The sequence below is a fragment of the Vicia villosa genome, unplaced genomic scaffold (assembly GCF_029867415.1).
Source record: "Vicia villosa cultivar HV-30 ecotype Madison, WI unplaced genomic scaffold, Vvil1.0 ctg.004630F_1_1, whole genome shotgun sequence".
Taxonomy (NCBI): domain Eukaryota; kingdom Viridiplantae; phylum Streptophyta; class Magnoliopsida; order Fabales; family Fabaceae; genus Vicia; species Vicia villosa.
The window spans coordinates 3,325-19,728 of record NW_026706479.1 but is presented as its reverse complement, the minus strand read 5'-3'; the positions used below and the strand labels follow the sequence as shown (position 1 = coordinate 19,728).

Genomic DNA, 16,404 nt, shown 5'->3' with positions numbered 1-16,404 from the left:
ACACCCAAACGCGCTGGACCGGTCAAGCCTGAAGCGGCTGACTCAAATTTCCCGCTCCGCGCCGCTATAGCGGCCGCGCCAGCCGATATTAACAACATAGGATCAAAGTGCTCTTTGCATTTTCATATCCTCGCTTGAGTCATCTTTAGTTTCTTTTCTTAGTAGAGGACTTTTAACATTGGAACTGACTTTCATACCACGCTTCAGGCGCAACTACAACTCATTTGCAATATTATATTATCCAATAGGAGAATCCACTTTGAGTGGAGTATTACCAGCTGATAATTTATTTCATAAACTTTGCAAATGAATAATATTTTGAACTTTTGGTTCATATTGATTTGTACGAGGATCAAGACAACAATTTATTTTAACTTGTTCATTTGAACTTCTTGTTCATGATTTCAGCTGTTCATTTTCCTCCCCCTAATATTGGGAAAATTAATTTATCAAGTGATAATCAGCCTACTGGGCTGCAATCAAGTATTTGATTATTTTCTCAAATTATATCCTCAAAATTGAGAGTCATATTAATTATATTTTTCCAATATTCTTTCATGACTCATCTTAATGTATTATATTGGAGCAATTGGAATATACACAACACATCCAAATGTTCACTAAGATGAGAAATATTAGAATAAATTAGGGAGGACTAAGATATAGTATCTTGTTGGCTTAATGCAAATAAATATCTTAATATCAAAGTTTGGGTGTTTCAAATATATAATTTAGAATCGATGATCTCATAAGTATCAACCATATAATTAACTTTAACTCTTCGGGAATTATATATCACAACTAATCTTCGTAGTGATAAAAAGTTTTTTTTTTGTGTAATTCTTCAGGAACTCAATCACAATCACCATTTTTTTTAATTCTTCAGGAATTATATATCAAACTCAATATTATCCTTCTAGGATATTTGATATGTTCTTCAAGAACTATATAACTAGGGGTGTTCACGGTCCGGTTTGGATCGGTTTTGAGACAAAAAGTCATCCGATCTAAAGATTAATAAGTATACGGTTTGGTTCGGTTTTTGGATGACAATAAAAAATCCAATCCAATCCAATCCAATGTAATCGATTTTAATCGGTTCGGTTTATTCTGTTTTATTCGGTTTTTAAATAGAAACTATTCTGAATCTATTGGCTTCAACTGAAAGAATTTTTCAAAGTGAAACAAGTAATGTATTCTAAAAATTCTGCCACCATTATATTATAAGAATTGATCAAATTGTATGTAAAAGTAAAAGAATAAAAGTAACTACAAATATTTGGGAGGATTAACACTTTGGCTTATGAGAATTGGCATATATTATAGAAAAAAGCCAGTTTCAATGCCACTGACAGAAGAAAAACATATGAATAAAAGCAACTGCAAAATATTACAGAAAAAAATAACTATTTAAAATTGGCATATGAATTTTCTAAAATTACTAGTCAGTATGATAACTAACTGCCAAGTATGGTAAATAGTACTCCAAGTATTCCAATTCATATTCCAATTCATATGAATTGTACTCCACGCCACCAGTCAGTATGGTAACATACCAACTTCAAATTCCAGTTACACAAAGCAGAAATTAATATCAAATTCAACCTCAGTATCAAGTTTAGTATCAAATTGCATAATACTATTAAATATCAAATTGCATAATTCATAGTTTGATACAAATAAGTATTCAATAGAAACATCATAAAGCAACTGAAATAATAACTTCAACAGAAACAAATAGAAAGTAACAAAAATAAAGCATAAGTTCTACAACAGCAGCACAACACTTCCAGCATAGCAGAACAGCAACAACATTTTCCACAGATTTCAACATAGCAGAACAGCAGCAACATTTTCCCCAGATTCCAACATAGCAGAACAGCATTTTTAACATATTCCAGCCTAACAAAACAACAGCATCATATAGCAGAAGAATAGTAGGCAGCAGGTTGGATTGAAGCAACTAATCAGAATCTATATCAGACAGACCTTCATTCAATTGTGGGATTGGAGCAAGTTCTACAAAATATAAAGTATTAAGTCATAAGAGGGAAGATTTAACAAAAAACAAATTTATAATTAATACAAGTAATCCAACAAAAAAATAAGTTATAAGTAATTTACCTAATTCCAGATTTTCTAACTCATCCACAAGCTCTTCAATATCGACTGAAACCGGGGAAGATTTACACCAATTTTGTGTACAAATTAAAGCTTCAACTGTTTTTGGTGTGAGAGAGCTTCTATAACATGTAAGCACTCTACCTCCGGCAGAGAAAGCGGATTCCGAAGCTACAGTAGACACAGGCATGGCCAATACATCTCTAGCCATTTTACCAAGAATGGGATACTTGTTGGAATTCACCTTCCACCAGTTCAAGATATCAAAACCAGGACATTTCTTCTCCAAATTCTCCATGAGATACAAACCCACTTCATTTTTTTGCATGCTATCATTAAGATTAATGTCCATCTTAACCTGCAAAGCAAATGCATCCTCAGGTGCTTTAAGTTCTACCAAATCCACTTCATGAAAAGAATGTGTAGGATTTTCAGTTTGACCTTTACCAAGGAAAATCCTATAGCTCTCAAATATTTTATATATTGTCTCCTGTTTTTTTAGACAATGATTCAGCAACATCCTTTCCATATGCCCTATTCAAGCCCCACCTAACAAACTCCATCTTATGTCGAGGATCAAGCACAACAGCAACAAATATCAGCATATTCATTTTCTCAATATCACCCCAATATTTATCATACTTAACTTTCATATTTTCAACCATATTTCCAAGCAAGTTATCTGAACTTCTTAATTCTATCCACCCCTTCAAAGTAGTCAATATCCTAATGTGTTCGTTGAAATATTGAGAAGAGGTTACAAAAGTATAACCTGAAACTTTCTTTGTAATATCAAAAAATATTTTCAAGAAATTAACAAAACACTTTGCATTATCCCAATCTACATTATTTGGAATACCACCTTTCATCAGCACAAAATCAACACAGTTCTCACTCAATCTCTTAAATGCCTTCTGAAACTTCAATGCACTTTCAAGCATAAGATATGTGGAATTCCACCTAGTGGAAACGTCCAACTGAACAATCGACTTTTCTTGTAACCTAGCTTCCTTAATACATGTTTTAAACCTATCCATACGACCCGGAGATGCACAAACATATCTGACAGCATTCTGAATCTTACTAATTGAAGAATGATAGTCTTCGAGTCCATCTTGGACTACAAGATTCAGAATATGCGCACAGCAGCAAACATGCATATGTTCCCCTTTCAATGGATGTGAATTCCAATCATTCATTGTATTTTTCAAGTAAGTGATAGCGACATCATTAGAACTAGCATTATCAACCGTAAGGTGAAAATGTTACCTATTAGCCATTCCTCCAAACATTTTTCAATTTTTTTGCCAATGGTTACTCCTTTGTGATTCACAATTGGACAAAAATTTAGAATCCTTTTATGGATTTTCCAATCATGATCAATGAAATGTGCAGTGAGACAGATATAACTTAAATTTTGCACAGATGTCCAACAATCAGTAGTAAGACAAACACATTGATTTGATTTGTTTAACACACTTTTTAACTTTTGTTTCTCACTCTTGTACAAATCCCAACAATATCTAGCAATTGTAATTCTTTTAGGAATCGAGAGTTTAGGTTGTACGACACTCATAAAATGAAGAAACCCCTCTCCCTCTACAAACTTAAAAGCTAACTCATCAACAATAATCATCCTAGCTAAAGCTTTCCTACATGCCTCAGCATCAAAATGGAAACTGGTGAGAACACTACCAGATCCATTCCCTTCTTCTTTTTTTAGTTGTTTGAGAACAATAGTCTGTTGAGTGGGATCAAGAGACTCTTTGGGAAACTTCTTACATTGGTTCAACAAATGGTGTTTCAAATTACTAGTGCCATTTCTTTGTGAATCAGCGGCATATGTTACATCACACCAATTACACTTAGCTCTTGATCCGATTTTTGTAAAATGTTCCCAAGTCCAAGATCTAGGTTTAATAGGTTTTCTGTTACCTGAGTCTCCAGCAGCAACATTAGGATCATTGGATGTGGCCAACGTTGAAGCTTCTCCAACTTTCCTTTTATTATTAGCATTTTCTTCATCATTATTCACTTCATTACTTGGTTCCAATGGAGTTGGAGGTTCGGTTATTTCACCCTGTAAAATAGGAAACACACGAGAATTTTTTTAACATGTAAAAATTCAAGATAATACTACAAAAGTCAACCCAAAAAGCAGCAGGATGCACAAGCTAATGAAATGACAACAAATAAAATTAAAAGAGATAAAAGTCTCTGTTTTTCTAGTCTGTTCCCTGTTTCAATTATAGAATACATTATTTCATGCATATGAAATAATTGTTCCTCGCCTAATATACTACAATTTCAATTTCATAAGTTAACTCATTGTATCAATCACAAAAGGACTAGCACCGCCACCCATAGCATCAATTTGATTGATAAATTCAGTGTATCAGTCTGAGAAAAATTAAGGTAAAAATAAACTACTTAAAATTAAGTTTTGATACCTGAGTATGATTGCTAATAATATCGGATTGAGTTGATGAAGCAATTGGATCAGAGGACTTTTCTTGACTCATTCCTTTAAAATTTGAACGAATAAAAGTTAGAACATATTGAGAAAATTCAAAATCAAATATCAGAAAATTCAAATGAATTAGAACAACTTACTGATATTTGTGGAATGATGGTTTCAGACTGAGATTCAAAACCAGAAAAGAAATTGAGATGAGCTGAGAGTGAGAACCAAAAATTGAGATGAAAAATTGAGAACTGATAACTGAGAATTGAGATGAGAAGAGCCGCTGGAAACTAGAACTTAAATTGAGAATTGTAAGAAGAAAAATCGGCGGATTGAAACGGCTATAATCAATGTCATTCATTGTGAAATTAATTTGGAGGATATGATTGTTAATATGAAAGCGTGATTTTAGGCGTGGGACGATTGAGAATCCCAGAGAGTTGAAGATGTATGGAACGGCGGCTAAACCTAATTTGGGAGATTCTGAGAATTAATGATAAGGAATTGGAATAAATACTGGTTCGGTTTGGACCGGTTTGGTTCTCTTGCAGCCAACCGGAAACCGAACCGAACCGGTCGGTTATGCTATTTGGTGGTCCAATCAAATCCAAACAATTTCGGTTTTTTTTGGATTCGGTTTTCGGTTTTTTTTTGGATTGGATTGGATCTGAACACCCATATATATAACAAACTTAATACTATCTTTAATGGATATTTGTTAAGTTCTTCAGGAACTATATAACAAACACGTTGTTTTTGTAATCCTTTAGGGATTATTGATAATTTAATAAGATATAACATCAAAATTCAACATGGATAATGAGAAAGTAAAATAATAAAATAATAAACTAATATTACCTCTAACAATTAGGGCTTCAATTTTTTTTTTCAAGTTTGGTAGAGTTTCGTGCTGATAACGTGTTATGAAATTAACCAAAACAATATAGATAAAGGAGAGATGAATGAGAGAAAAGAAGAGAAAAAATAATATTGTATTATTATCTTTCAAGTAGATAGCTTTACATTACAAAGTGGTCTCTATTTATAGGATATTAGGAAGGTGAAAAATCATAACCTTACTATACCACTTAATAGGGAATATGAAGATGAAAGATAAGAATATATATGGACATCCACAATAATATTTATTCATAATAAATTGATTGTTGTAGAAATAAAATACCACAAAAATCAAAGAAAATAAAAACAAATATGAAAAGTTCTTATTTTTAAATGTACTCATTTTTGTCTCTTAAATATTTGGTTAAAAAGGAAAATTAAAACTAATATATATTTCTCTTTCTTTATTAAATGATGCTTTCTTTTCTTTTTGTTTTGTTGTCAACTATTGGATTAATCCAACCATTCATAATTGCACACGAGAGAGGACATGAGAAAAAAAATTGGAGAGGATCCAATTCCATAGTTTTCCTACCCATTTTTAGTCCATTTGCTATTTATACATATTATGTTTATGATCTTTTCAAATTCTGTAATATCTCAATTTACTTCTTGTTACTCTTAAATATCTAGGGCGATTATGTTAATATTTGAAAACAATTCAATTTAATTTAGTTCATAGAAACTTTCATAAATATAACTACGGAACGTCCTAAAAATATAATATTCCGTAAATGTATCTACAAACTCTTCTGTTATATTTTAATCTTTCATCCCAATATTTATCAAGACAAATAAGTTTTTACTGTCTTAAAGATTCGTGACTAAGAATATTAGGAGGTAATTAAACTTTGATTAAATATCTTAAATATAATAAAATAGTGCATAATGGAGCAGAAGGAAGTGAAAATTTCATTTCAGATACTGCAAATAAATAAATAAAATTAAAATGGAGCATGTCAAAAAAAAAAATTATATGTCTAAATAAAAAAAAAAAAAAAAAGAGAGAGAGAGACACTGTTCCACAACGTTCACTTCAGTTCTGAGGCTGCTTCTCGTTTGAACCAGACCCAATAGCGGCAATTAGCAGAATCCCCAATCTCATGTTTCTTCATCACCGTCTCAGAACTCTGGTCTACTCCCCAACCCCAAAATGTCACCTTCTTCAGAGATTCCACCACTCTTTCAATTCCTTCTCCACCGCCACTTCAGATTCATCTCAACAACCCTTCACAGTCTCCTACCTCACCAACAATCTCGGTTTATCTCCACAAGACGCTCTCAAAGCATCCAAACGACTCCGTTTCACAACCCCCGAAAAACCCAACTCCGTCCTCACCTTCTTCAAAACCCACGGTTTCTCCAATCACCAGATACAGTCCATCATCCTCAAGGCCCCTGCACTCTTATCATCCAACCCCACCAAAACCATTCTCCCAAAGTTCCAATTTTTAGCCTCCAAAGGCGCTTCCCCCTCTGACATAGCCGCCACCGTCACCAGAAGCCCCCATTTCCTCGGCTCAAGCCTGAAACGTATTATCCCTTCTTTTGAATTGGTAAGAAGTTTCTGTCCCTCTGATCAAAAAGCTATTACTTCAATCATATTTTGTCCCTCTTCCATTTCTGATATCCGAATGAAACCAAATCTTCAATTTTTACTCGATTCCGGTGTCACTCCTTCCAGCATTTACCGTTTGCTTTGTTCTAGACCTTCTGTAATTTGTTCTACTGATTTGAGAAAGGCTGTGGAGGAGATTAAGGAATTAGGGTTTGATCCTTCCAAATACAATTTTTGTGTGGCATTACTTGCTAAGAAGGCTATCTCTAAATCCCAATGGGATGCTAAAGTTGATGCCTTGAAGAGTTGGGGTTGTTCTCAAGATGTGATTTTTGATGCCTTTAAAAGACAGCCTAACTTTATGCTACGGTCGCCGGACAAGCTCAACGCGGTGATGCGGTTTTGGGTCGAGGAGCTTGGTTGGGATCCTTCATTGCTACTGGCAGCACCGGATCTTTTTGGATTTAGTATAAAGAAAAGGTTTATTCCGAGGGCTTCTGTTGTTAGGTATCTACTTTCCAATGGTTTGATGAAGAAGGATGCTAGCTTAGTAACGCCGTTTTATCCGTCCGATGAGTTGTTCCTGCAAAGGTATGTGAAACGGTTTGAGGATGAAGCATCTAGCCTTTTAAAGCTATATCAAGGGTAGGATGCTAGCATCTGGTGTTTGGATAAGTTGTCAAAAACATATTTTGTTGTAACTGAATAAACCAGCCATATTATGTTTATTCATCTTGTCATACTTTATTTGTGCTGTTCCACTTGCTCAGTAAGTTGGAACCTTTTTTGTCGTTGGTCACAGTTTTGACTTATATCCTCATGTACTAGGGAATTAGGACAATGCTTTAGTTTCTAACAAAAAAAATAAGTGTGGAATTGGAGATCAAGAAAGTAGAAATATTTTTAGAATGTGTGAGTAAGCATATATTGCTCTTTATTGTTTTTTGTATTGATATCAGATAGTAGAAGAATATAAATCTTTGATTCAGGTTTTTCTTTAGAAGCTAATTCAAGTTTGGATGACCATTTAGCTCACTGGTGTGGGTTGAATTCATCATAATATCTACAGGCTCTTGATGATTATAATGAGAGCAAGGGAATGGTGAGCAATTTGTTGTATACTGATTTATATCAGATTAGTGTCTGTTTACATGCTATTTGAGTTAGCATTTTTCTTCTACTTGTGATGTATTTATTTGTCTTTGATTTGAATGTAAATTGCTGATAAGCAGCAGTTTTGTCTGATATAAAATCATACTACTATTTGAAATCTATTACATATGACTTTGCATTCTAACAACGGGGTTAAAGAAGACTAATAGCTTCAGGTCAGATTCCAGTGTTTCTCAAAGCAAATAGCATGGAGTACAATACAACAGTGTGGTGCTTGAATCCAAGGGTTTGTCTAGGCGTCATAAAATTTTAATTTGAACTTCTGTTATCCATGTGTTTTCTCTGTGATTGTGCTGCAGTTGGTAGTTACTTGTTGGAGATGTAAATGTCTTTATATTTGGGGGGCAGTGAGCTTTTGTTCCAGCAGGCCTCTCTGATTTAGATTGATTAATTCTGGCGAGTTTCACGTGCTCTGTGCAGCTAGATGCGTTCAGTTTGGTTTGTATTATTTAGCTGCACAGTTTTGCGGCTTAAGATTCTGTCTTTATTGCTCCCTGCGATAGGATGTAGATTCTTTGCTGTTTTCCTATTCAATGGTGTTGCAGTCTGATGTTGCAGACTGGTTCAGCAGTGTATTCTTGTTGGCCGCATCACCAAAAGACTGATTAGTCTCAGCAGATTTGCTTCTGAGTTTGGCATCAGCAGAACTAATCATTCGCTTGCAGATCTAGATCGAGTGGAGCCAAGCTGGTAATTTGGTCCGACCGGAAAATTCCTTGTGAGCAGGTGTTCTGAGCTGTGTGGTTTGGAGGCTGGCTGTCAGTTAACATGAAAACCAATTTATGTTTGTCTTTGGTGGTTTAATGTCCTTGGAGAAGTGGGAGATTTTTCAAAAGTTTCAGTGATTGTATTTTAGTTCTAGTGATAACAATTGTGTTCATTCTGTTTTGGGTTGATTTGTTTGATAAGGGGTTTTAATTGGGTGTAGCGTTGCATGCCTTATGCTTTGATTTGGATAAGATAGAAAACACAGCCGGGGGCAGACAAATCAACAAAGCAATTCAAGAGCATCTAACAACTAAAGCAAATAAACCAATAGCTAGAAAGAATTTTAATTAAAAATAACAATATCATTGCAAAGCATCACGAGTAATGACCCCCTCCATAAGCCTCACTATCCCCTGTCTCTCTCAATTTATTGCAAACGTAATTCTTGAACATTGACTTAGGGTTGGAATCGAGTCGAGTCGTACTCACCTCAATTCAGCTCGACTAATAAAGTACATTAGTTTAGCTTGAAACTCGCTTCGAATTCAATCTGATTTTTTTTTTAAGTTCAAATTCAACTTCTTTTAAATTATTTTTTTAAAATAAAAATATTTAAATAAAATGAAAGCTGAAGCGTTAATACATTGATTAGCCTCTCTATACGAATGAACAACAATCACCTCCCACTGTAAAAATCTAATAATCGATGTATATTGTTGACTAAGGATTGCTAGAGGCTCCTTTCTTAATGACATTCACAACTACCATGGAATCAATTCAGCTCCACACCATCCAATTCAAACCTCAAAGCATAATTTAACCCTTCCCAAACGCTCCATAATTCAGCAACAAAAGAGATCTAATTAGAGGCTTCCAACTTATTCATGCAAGAGATCTAATCTTTTCATTATATTAATATTGGTTCCTTTAGCCTTGCATAACATGCTGCCCTGGACTATGCGATCTTTGGAAGTATGCTTATGTAATTCTCTATTACATCACATCCACAATCGCTGGCCCACATTCGCCTGCAAGTCTTTCCACTGAACACCATTGGTCCAACTTTACCGAACAAATTTAATTTTTAAGTTAAAACAAAATCACTATCTCATGATTCATTGTCACTGTCTGCCCGTCTCAAGAGAGAAGCTTGTGAGTCGCCACAAATTACTGCGGCAGTTGTTGTAATCTTAATCTTGCTGAATCATCTCATCTCATGTTTCATATCAGACCTCTTCTACACCTCAACAAACTTTCTTCAACCCCAAAAATAAAATGTTACCTTCATCTTCTCAAACCCCACTCTTTCAACTTCCTCTCCACCACCACCACCACCACCACCATTTCAGATTCAGATAAAAATTCTTTCACCATATCCTACCTCACTAACAATTGTGGTATATCTCCACAAGAAGCTCTCAAAGCATCAAAACGCATCAATTTCAACACCCCCAAAAAACCCAATTTCGTCATCGCCTTCTTCAAAACCCACGGTTTCTCCGATGACCAGATACAATCCATTATATGCAGGAATCCTCAGCTCATCCTCTCCAACCCCATCAAAACTCTTCTCCCAAAGTTTCAATTTTTAGCCTCCAAAGGCGCTTCTCCCACCGACATAGTCGCCACTGTCACCGGAAGCCCCCATTTCCTAAGATCAAGCCTCAAACGCATTATTCAAACTTTTGAATTAGTAAGAAGTTTCTGTCCGTCTGATCAAAAAGCTATTACTTCGATCATTTTCTGTCCATCTTTCGTTTGTGATAGTCGCATGAAACCAAATCCGATCATTTTCTGTCCATCTTTCGTTTGTGATAGTCGCATGAAACCAAATCTTCAATTTTTAATTGATTTCGGTGTAACCCGTTCTTGTATTTACCGTTTGCTTTGTTCTAGACCTTCTGTACTATGTTCTAATGATTTGAGAAAAGCCATTACTTCAATCATTAAGGAATTAGGGTTTCACCCTTCCAAAATCAGTTTTGGTGTTGCATTATTAGCCAAAAGGGCTATCACCAAATCCCAATGGGATGCCAAAGTTGATACCTTGAAGAGCTGGGGTTATTCTGAAGATGCAATTTTTAATGCATTTAAAAGGAACCCTAAGATTATGTTACAGTCTGCGGATAAACTCAACGCGGTCGTGAGTTTTTGGATCAAACAGCTTGAATGGGATCCTTCAGTGCTCTTGGCAGCACCAGATCTATTCAGTTTTAGTCTAGAGAAAAGGCTTGTTCCAAGGGCTTCAGTTGTGTGGTATCTGTTATCCAAAGGTTTGATAAAAAAGAGTGCTAGCTTGTATACACCGTTTAATTTGTCTGATGTGTTGTTCATGAAAAAATATGTGAGTTGTTATGAGGAAGAAGAAGCCTCTAGGCTATTAAGGCTATATCAGGGGAAGGATGCTAGCATATAGTGCTTGGATAAGTTTTGAATTCATTTCATTTTCTTTAATTTACCGTGTTACATAATTCATCTTTCCTTTTGGATCCTATCTATCACAATGCTTAAACTTAAACGAGGACAGGAGTTTATGATCTGGTTTGGTTCATGTAGCCGACTCTACTAGGAAGAAAAATGTCTTTACTTTTTGTATACAAGTAAGGCTTCTTTCTTATATAGGTTTATAGCATTGAGATGAACAAATATGTTGAAATTGTGAAATACCTTTAGGCCACTGATGCTATAATCTCTTGTGAGTTGTGTTATTTGCATATCTGTGCGTACCATTTCTAATTCTATTGAAGGAAATCAATATGTTTAAATAATCATCCCGCACATAGAATGATTTAAATCTGATTCAGGTAGTTATAATGATTTTTTTGCTAATATAAGTTCTATCCTTGTTTTTGGTCAAAATTGAAATATCTTAAAACCATTGAATTTAAACTTATTATGTAAATTATGTTTGAGCGTGACAAAAAATTTGTGCCCTGTCTCAGTAACCTTTTGCATGGTTATATTGCCATAGTTATATTGCCATAATGATTTTACAAATACAAAAACTTTTTTGCACAATCGTTTGGGCGTACATGGTTTTTTCTGCTATGAAAACTCAAAAACACCTAAACTATTCACGGTGTTATAGAACAAAGGTACCTTGAGAACAGAGGTCATATCAGAATCTAGAGTTTTCTTAGTACTTTGATTTATTGGTTCTAACAATATGCAGTGTGTTTTGAAATTGGAGAGCGATTTGGCATAAAATGGCATGACTTTGCAAAAGCAATCTTTTTAGAGGTATGATTCCATTCCATGAGATGATTATGTAATATACTATCTACTAGGCTTTGGGTTTTCGCTTATATAGCATTGTTCTTGAATATCGTCAATAGTATGGAGTTTATTACATAATTAGAATTATTTATTTTCAAAATTAGAATATTTGATTATTTTATGGTCTGTTGGTGTTATAGTACAAATTTACTTGCTCTAACATTACTAGAACAAAATTGAATGCCCCTTATAACAAGTCATAGCTCTAGGCTCATAGTTACCTAATAGTTTTATCATGAGGTTTCCCTTTTCATGAATAAAAATAATGTGATTTCCCTAATAGGCTCCTTGTTCTGAGTCAAATTAGCTAAATCTAAAATCTCTATGATTGTTCTAGTGGTGAGGGAGTTGGACAGTAAGCACAGCTGGAGGTCCTAGGCAATCTTGTCAATAGCACGCTATAGCACCACTATAACGGAATAGTGTAGCGGTGGTAGGGCTTAGGCGCAACGCTTCTGGTCCGTGAACCACTGTCAACAATAGCAGCTGTAGCGGCCGTTAATTGCGCCCCAAACCGCTATCGCAGCCGCAATTAGATTTTTGGATATAAATTTCTCAATTTTTTTTAAAACCGTTGTCTTTTTTAAGGGAATAAATTACAATCCGAACCCTTTGAAGAGTAATGTTATGTTTTTCCTCAATTTTTAGTTCAGTTTTGTTTTATTCTTCTCTGCTTAAGTTTTATTACAAATACCGTAGATTCTTTAACTATTAAGTATGATGATCTCTTTAATTTTGTGAATTAGTCTATTTTTTAGTAGTTTTTGTTTTCTTTATATACTGTTTTTTAGTCTTTAGAAAAGCGGCTATCCCGCCATCTGTTATGTCGCTATCGCATTTTAGGGGGTCGATGCTAAGCAACTCTATCTGAGATTAACATCATAGGTCCTAGGCTCAGACATACTTCCATCATACATGCCGAAGTATTAGAGATATCTAGTGTTTCTTTTCCCTCATTAGTTTATCAAAGTAAACTAAGCTAATTATTTGATTGAAAATACTGTTTCAATGTTAATTTGTTTCTGATTCTTTACAGTTATTTGATTGAAAGCACTAAGTTTTTTATAAAAAATGGGTGAAAAACTAATAATCTTCTTCAAGGTTAGAAACAGTTAATGCCTGAAAGTGGCAGGGGAGACTTTAACTTTGTGTTGACAAATGACAAAGAGAGTTGATGTAATATAAAGTAGTCTTTTTTCTATCTCAGTTTCACTAAACCTTTTTCACTTTTATCATTAGACTTTACTTTCATTTATATCTGCTTCAACCACTGTCCTTCCCGCTCTCACTACTCTTTATCTGTGTTGTTGTTGTCATCTCATTACCAAGACAAACATCCTTATTTATGCAGTTTAAGAATTATGAATGTGTCATTTTTGTATATAGGATATTTTGTAACTCTTTACCAATATTTCTCGATTTTAAGGTTGACGATCCCAATCTAACAGTGGTACCTCTTTTACCATGTTTTAGTACAAATTTTTGCCTAAACATTTTGTTTAAAGTATACAAATTTAATCACTACCAAGTAAATTTTGTTATGAAACTTTGTAAAGCTGTCTTATTTTCGTTAAGCAAGTATAGTTTGTTTTTCCTTGAAATTGCCATAATTGATTTGCATTCACTTTCTTTTCTCTAGATTAACTATATGACAAACTATGTTTTTTAGACCAAATATTGGCTAGCCAACTGTTATTTGAGTTGTTTGACCTTCTCACCTTTTTCTCCTTGGAGTAGTTATTCTCTATGATAATATGTAGCTCATATTTTTCTCCAGGAAATGGAAATGCATGTCATACAACAGGCATATTAGCAAATAAAACATATTTTTTGGTAGAAAATGACAATGTATGTCATACCATATATCTGCAGGAAGCATCATATTTTCCCCCATTCTCTAAGATGAAAAACATATATTTTTGTCTCTAATTTCACCATATAAAAAACTCCCTTAAGCAAATGTAGTTCTCAATTTACTCACTCTCACGGGTACTCATTTGTTCCTGACAAGAAATTATGGAACCTTTAGTCATTCACTTCAAACATCCTTCAATGAGTCATGCCTTATGTGCTGTCCAAAATAATGGTACACATAATGTAAGTTTCACTTTCATTTAGTCAATTGTAATATGAGGATCTGATCGTGGAGGTAGAAATATGGGAGTAAAAGCTTTGTTGGAAATGTTGAATTAGTGTCGATTAATATTGTTGGGCCTTTTCCTTTTCTGATCTAAATTAACTTTGGTCATCATGCCATTTTGAGAGCTAAATTGAGTTGTTTTTTTACTGAATAATTAGTGCTAAAGTCTGAAGTCTACTATCTAGCTATTAATGAAATGAAAGATGCCACCATTCTACCTAAAAGGCCCTTCACTCTTTTATAATTTACAAAATAAAAAGGGTATATGAGTATTTACATAAAGATCAATATAATCACACTCTCTATTCAATAAAGTGTTGACACTTGGCAATACAAAACCATTTTCTCATTTCAAATTATATTTTCCCTCATTTTTCAAATTAAATTAATTATATCTTTCACTTTCTCTATTAAACACCCTACACACCACAATTTTTATTTTAATTTTTTTGTCCCTCAATTTTCTTTTTCCCTTTTAATTTTTCTAACCATAAATAAATTAACAAATTAAATCTTTTTTTAATGAACGAAGAGGAATACATAAAAATTTACTCAACCGAAAACATAATTATTTTATGATTATTAAAAATTATTCATAATTATTAAAAAATTATTTTTAAATGTCAAAATTTCTACTTTACTGATGGGCCACTATCAGCAAAATGTTTTTTGATTTTAATTAACAATTGCCTTTATTTGAGACACAACTTTTATTTTCAAATATAACTTTTGTTCACGGGACATTTTCAACAAAATACTTATTTTATTTTAATTAATCATTGCATTTTTTGAGACACAATTCTTATTTTCAAATGTGAAAATTTTATTTTTATTACAGAGCACTGTCAACACGATACCTATTTTATTTTAAGGTTGAGAATATGTGAGTGTGAGGCAAGTGAGTGTAGTTTACGGGCTTAACCCATGCAACAGGCTGAATAAAATAGAGTATAATCTTTGTAATTAAAAGAAGTATTACAACTTTGCCACACAAGTGTCGCATGAACAATGGGATGCCCTAGTCTAAGATGCCCCATGTTAGGCTAATTAGCATCTACACTTGTAGAATAAGCACTAAGTACAACCTTATTAACATAATAGAAGTAGACAATATAGTGGACTTAGCAGGATTAGACATGGCTATAGGAGGTAACTCATAAAGGTCATCACTTCCAGCACGACCTTCTAGAAGGACAACATCATATACTTGTAATTTAACAAGGCATTTATCAGCAGTATTGTTATCTCTTGAGAATTTATTACACTCGTGAGGTTTTTAGTTATGGAGGGAACACATCTAACTATATTTTTTTGTTGGACACTGCAAAGACGTGTCAGATACGTGTCATACGCGTATCGTACGGGTATCCATGTCTGATGCGGCAACACGCCTTCTGAATGGCGTGTCGGCGCTTCATAGGTTGCTTGAGATAAGCTTTCTCAGTTTGTTCAGCCATGGTGGAATTGTAGAGGAGATACATACTAAAAAATTTCTTAGTTTTTTGTTCAAAATAGTTTGTTGAAACTGATAAAATCTCTAAATCCAATTCTGAATTTGAATCTTGAATTCAAATTATGAATCTCTAAATCCCAAATCCATATTACAAATCCAAATTATTTATGCATACAACTCAAATCTGAATCTTTAAATATGAATTTCAAATCCCTAAAACCCAAATCAAAATTTGAGATACACGCATAATTACTGCAAGAAAGAAAGATGATGAAAATGAAAAAGATAGTTAAAACAGAAAAGAGAGAATAATCTAAACTTAGCATAAAGGTAGATCTCAAATTCATCTTTAGTTTATCGTGTTCATGTTCCCTCTCAGAAAACTTTTCACTTTGATTTCTAAACTTGATAAACATAATATCAATAAGTTTTAAATTATTTAATAAATAAATGAATTAATAAAATGATATGGAAAATGATTCTTTAACCTTCATCATGCCAAGTCAGCAACATATATGCGTATTTAAAAAATATTACACATCAGTATTTTTTTTTGGATAAAAAATAGACATGAGACCAAAACTATTTAAAAAATAAATAGAGCGACTGAT

At 33.7% G+C, this 16,404-nt stretch overlaps 2 protein-coding genes and 1 pseudogene across 2 annotated transcripts; 2 read left to right on the top strand and 1 right to left on the bottom strand.

Annotated features, from left to right (window-relative positions):
- Positions 1-1,572: 1,572 nt before the first annotated feature.
- On the bottom strand, positions 1,573-4,946 carry LOC131642203 (zinc finger BED domain-containing protein RICESLEEPER 1-like; annotated as a pseudogene).
- Positions 4,947-6,498: 1,552 nt separating this feature from the next.
- Positions 6,499-9,595, top strand: LOC131642201 (uncharacterized). Its single transcript, XM_058912472.1, has one exon. The coding sequence runs from the start codon at positions 6,589-6,591 to the stop codon at positions 7,690-7,692; it is 1,104 nt and encodes a 367-aa protein (XP_058768455.1). The 5' UTR covers positions 6,499-6,588; the 3' UTR covers positions 7,693-9,595.
- Positions 9,596-9,913: 318 nt separating this feature from the next.
- LOC131642204 (transcription termination factor MTERF4, chloroplastic-like) lies at positions 9,914-16,106 on the top strand. The gene is made up of 2 exons (XM_058912475.1): positions 9,914-11,524; positions 12,097-16,106. Exon 1 carries the CDS (start codon positions 10,141-10,143, stop codon positions 11,338-11,340), a length of 1,200 nt encoding a protein of 399 aa, XP_058768458.1. The 5' UTR covers positions 9,914-10,140; the 3' UTR covers positions 11,341-11,524; positions 12,097-16,106.
- Positions 16,107-16,404: the final 298 nt, after the last annotated feature.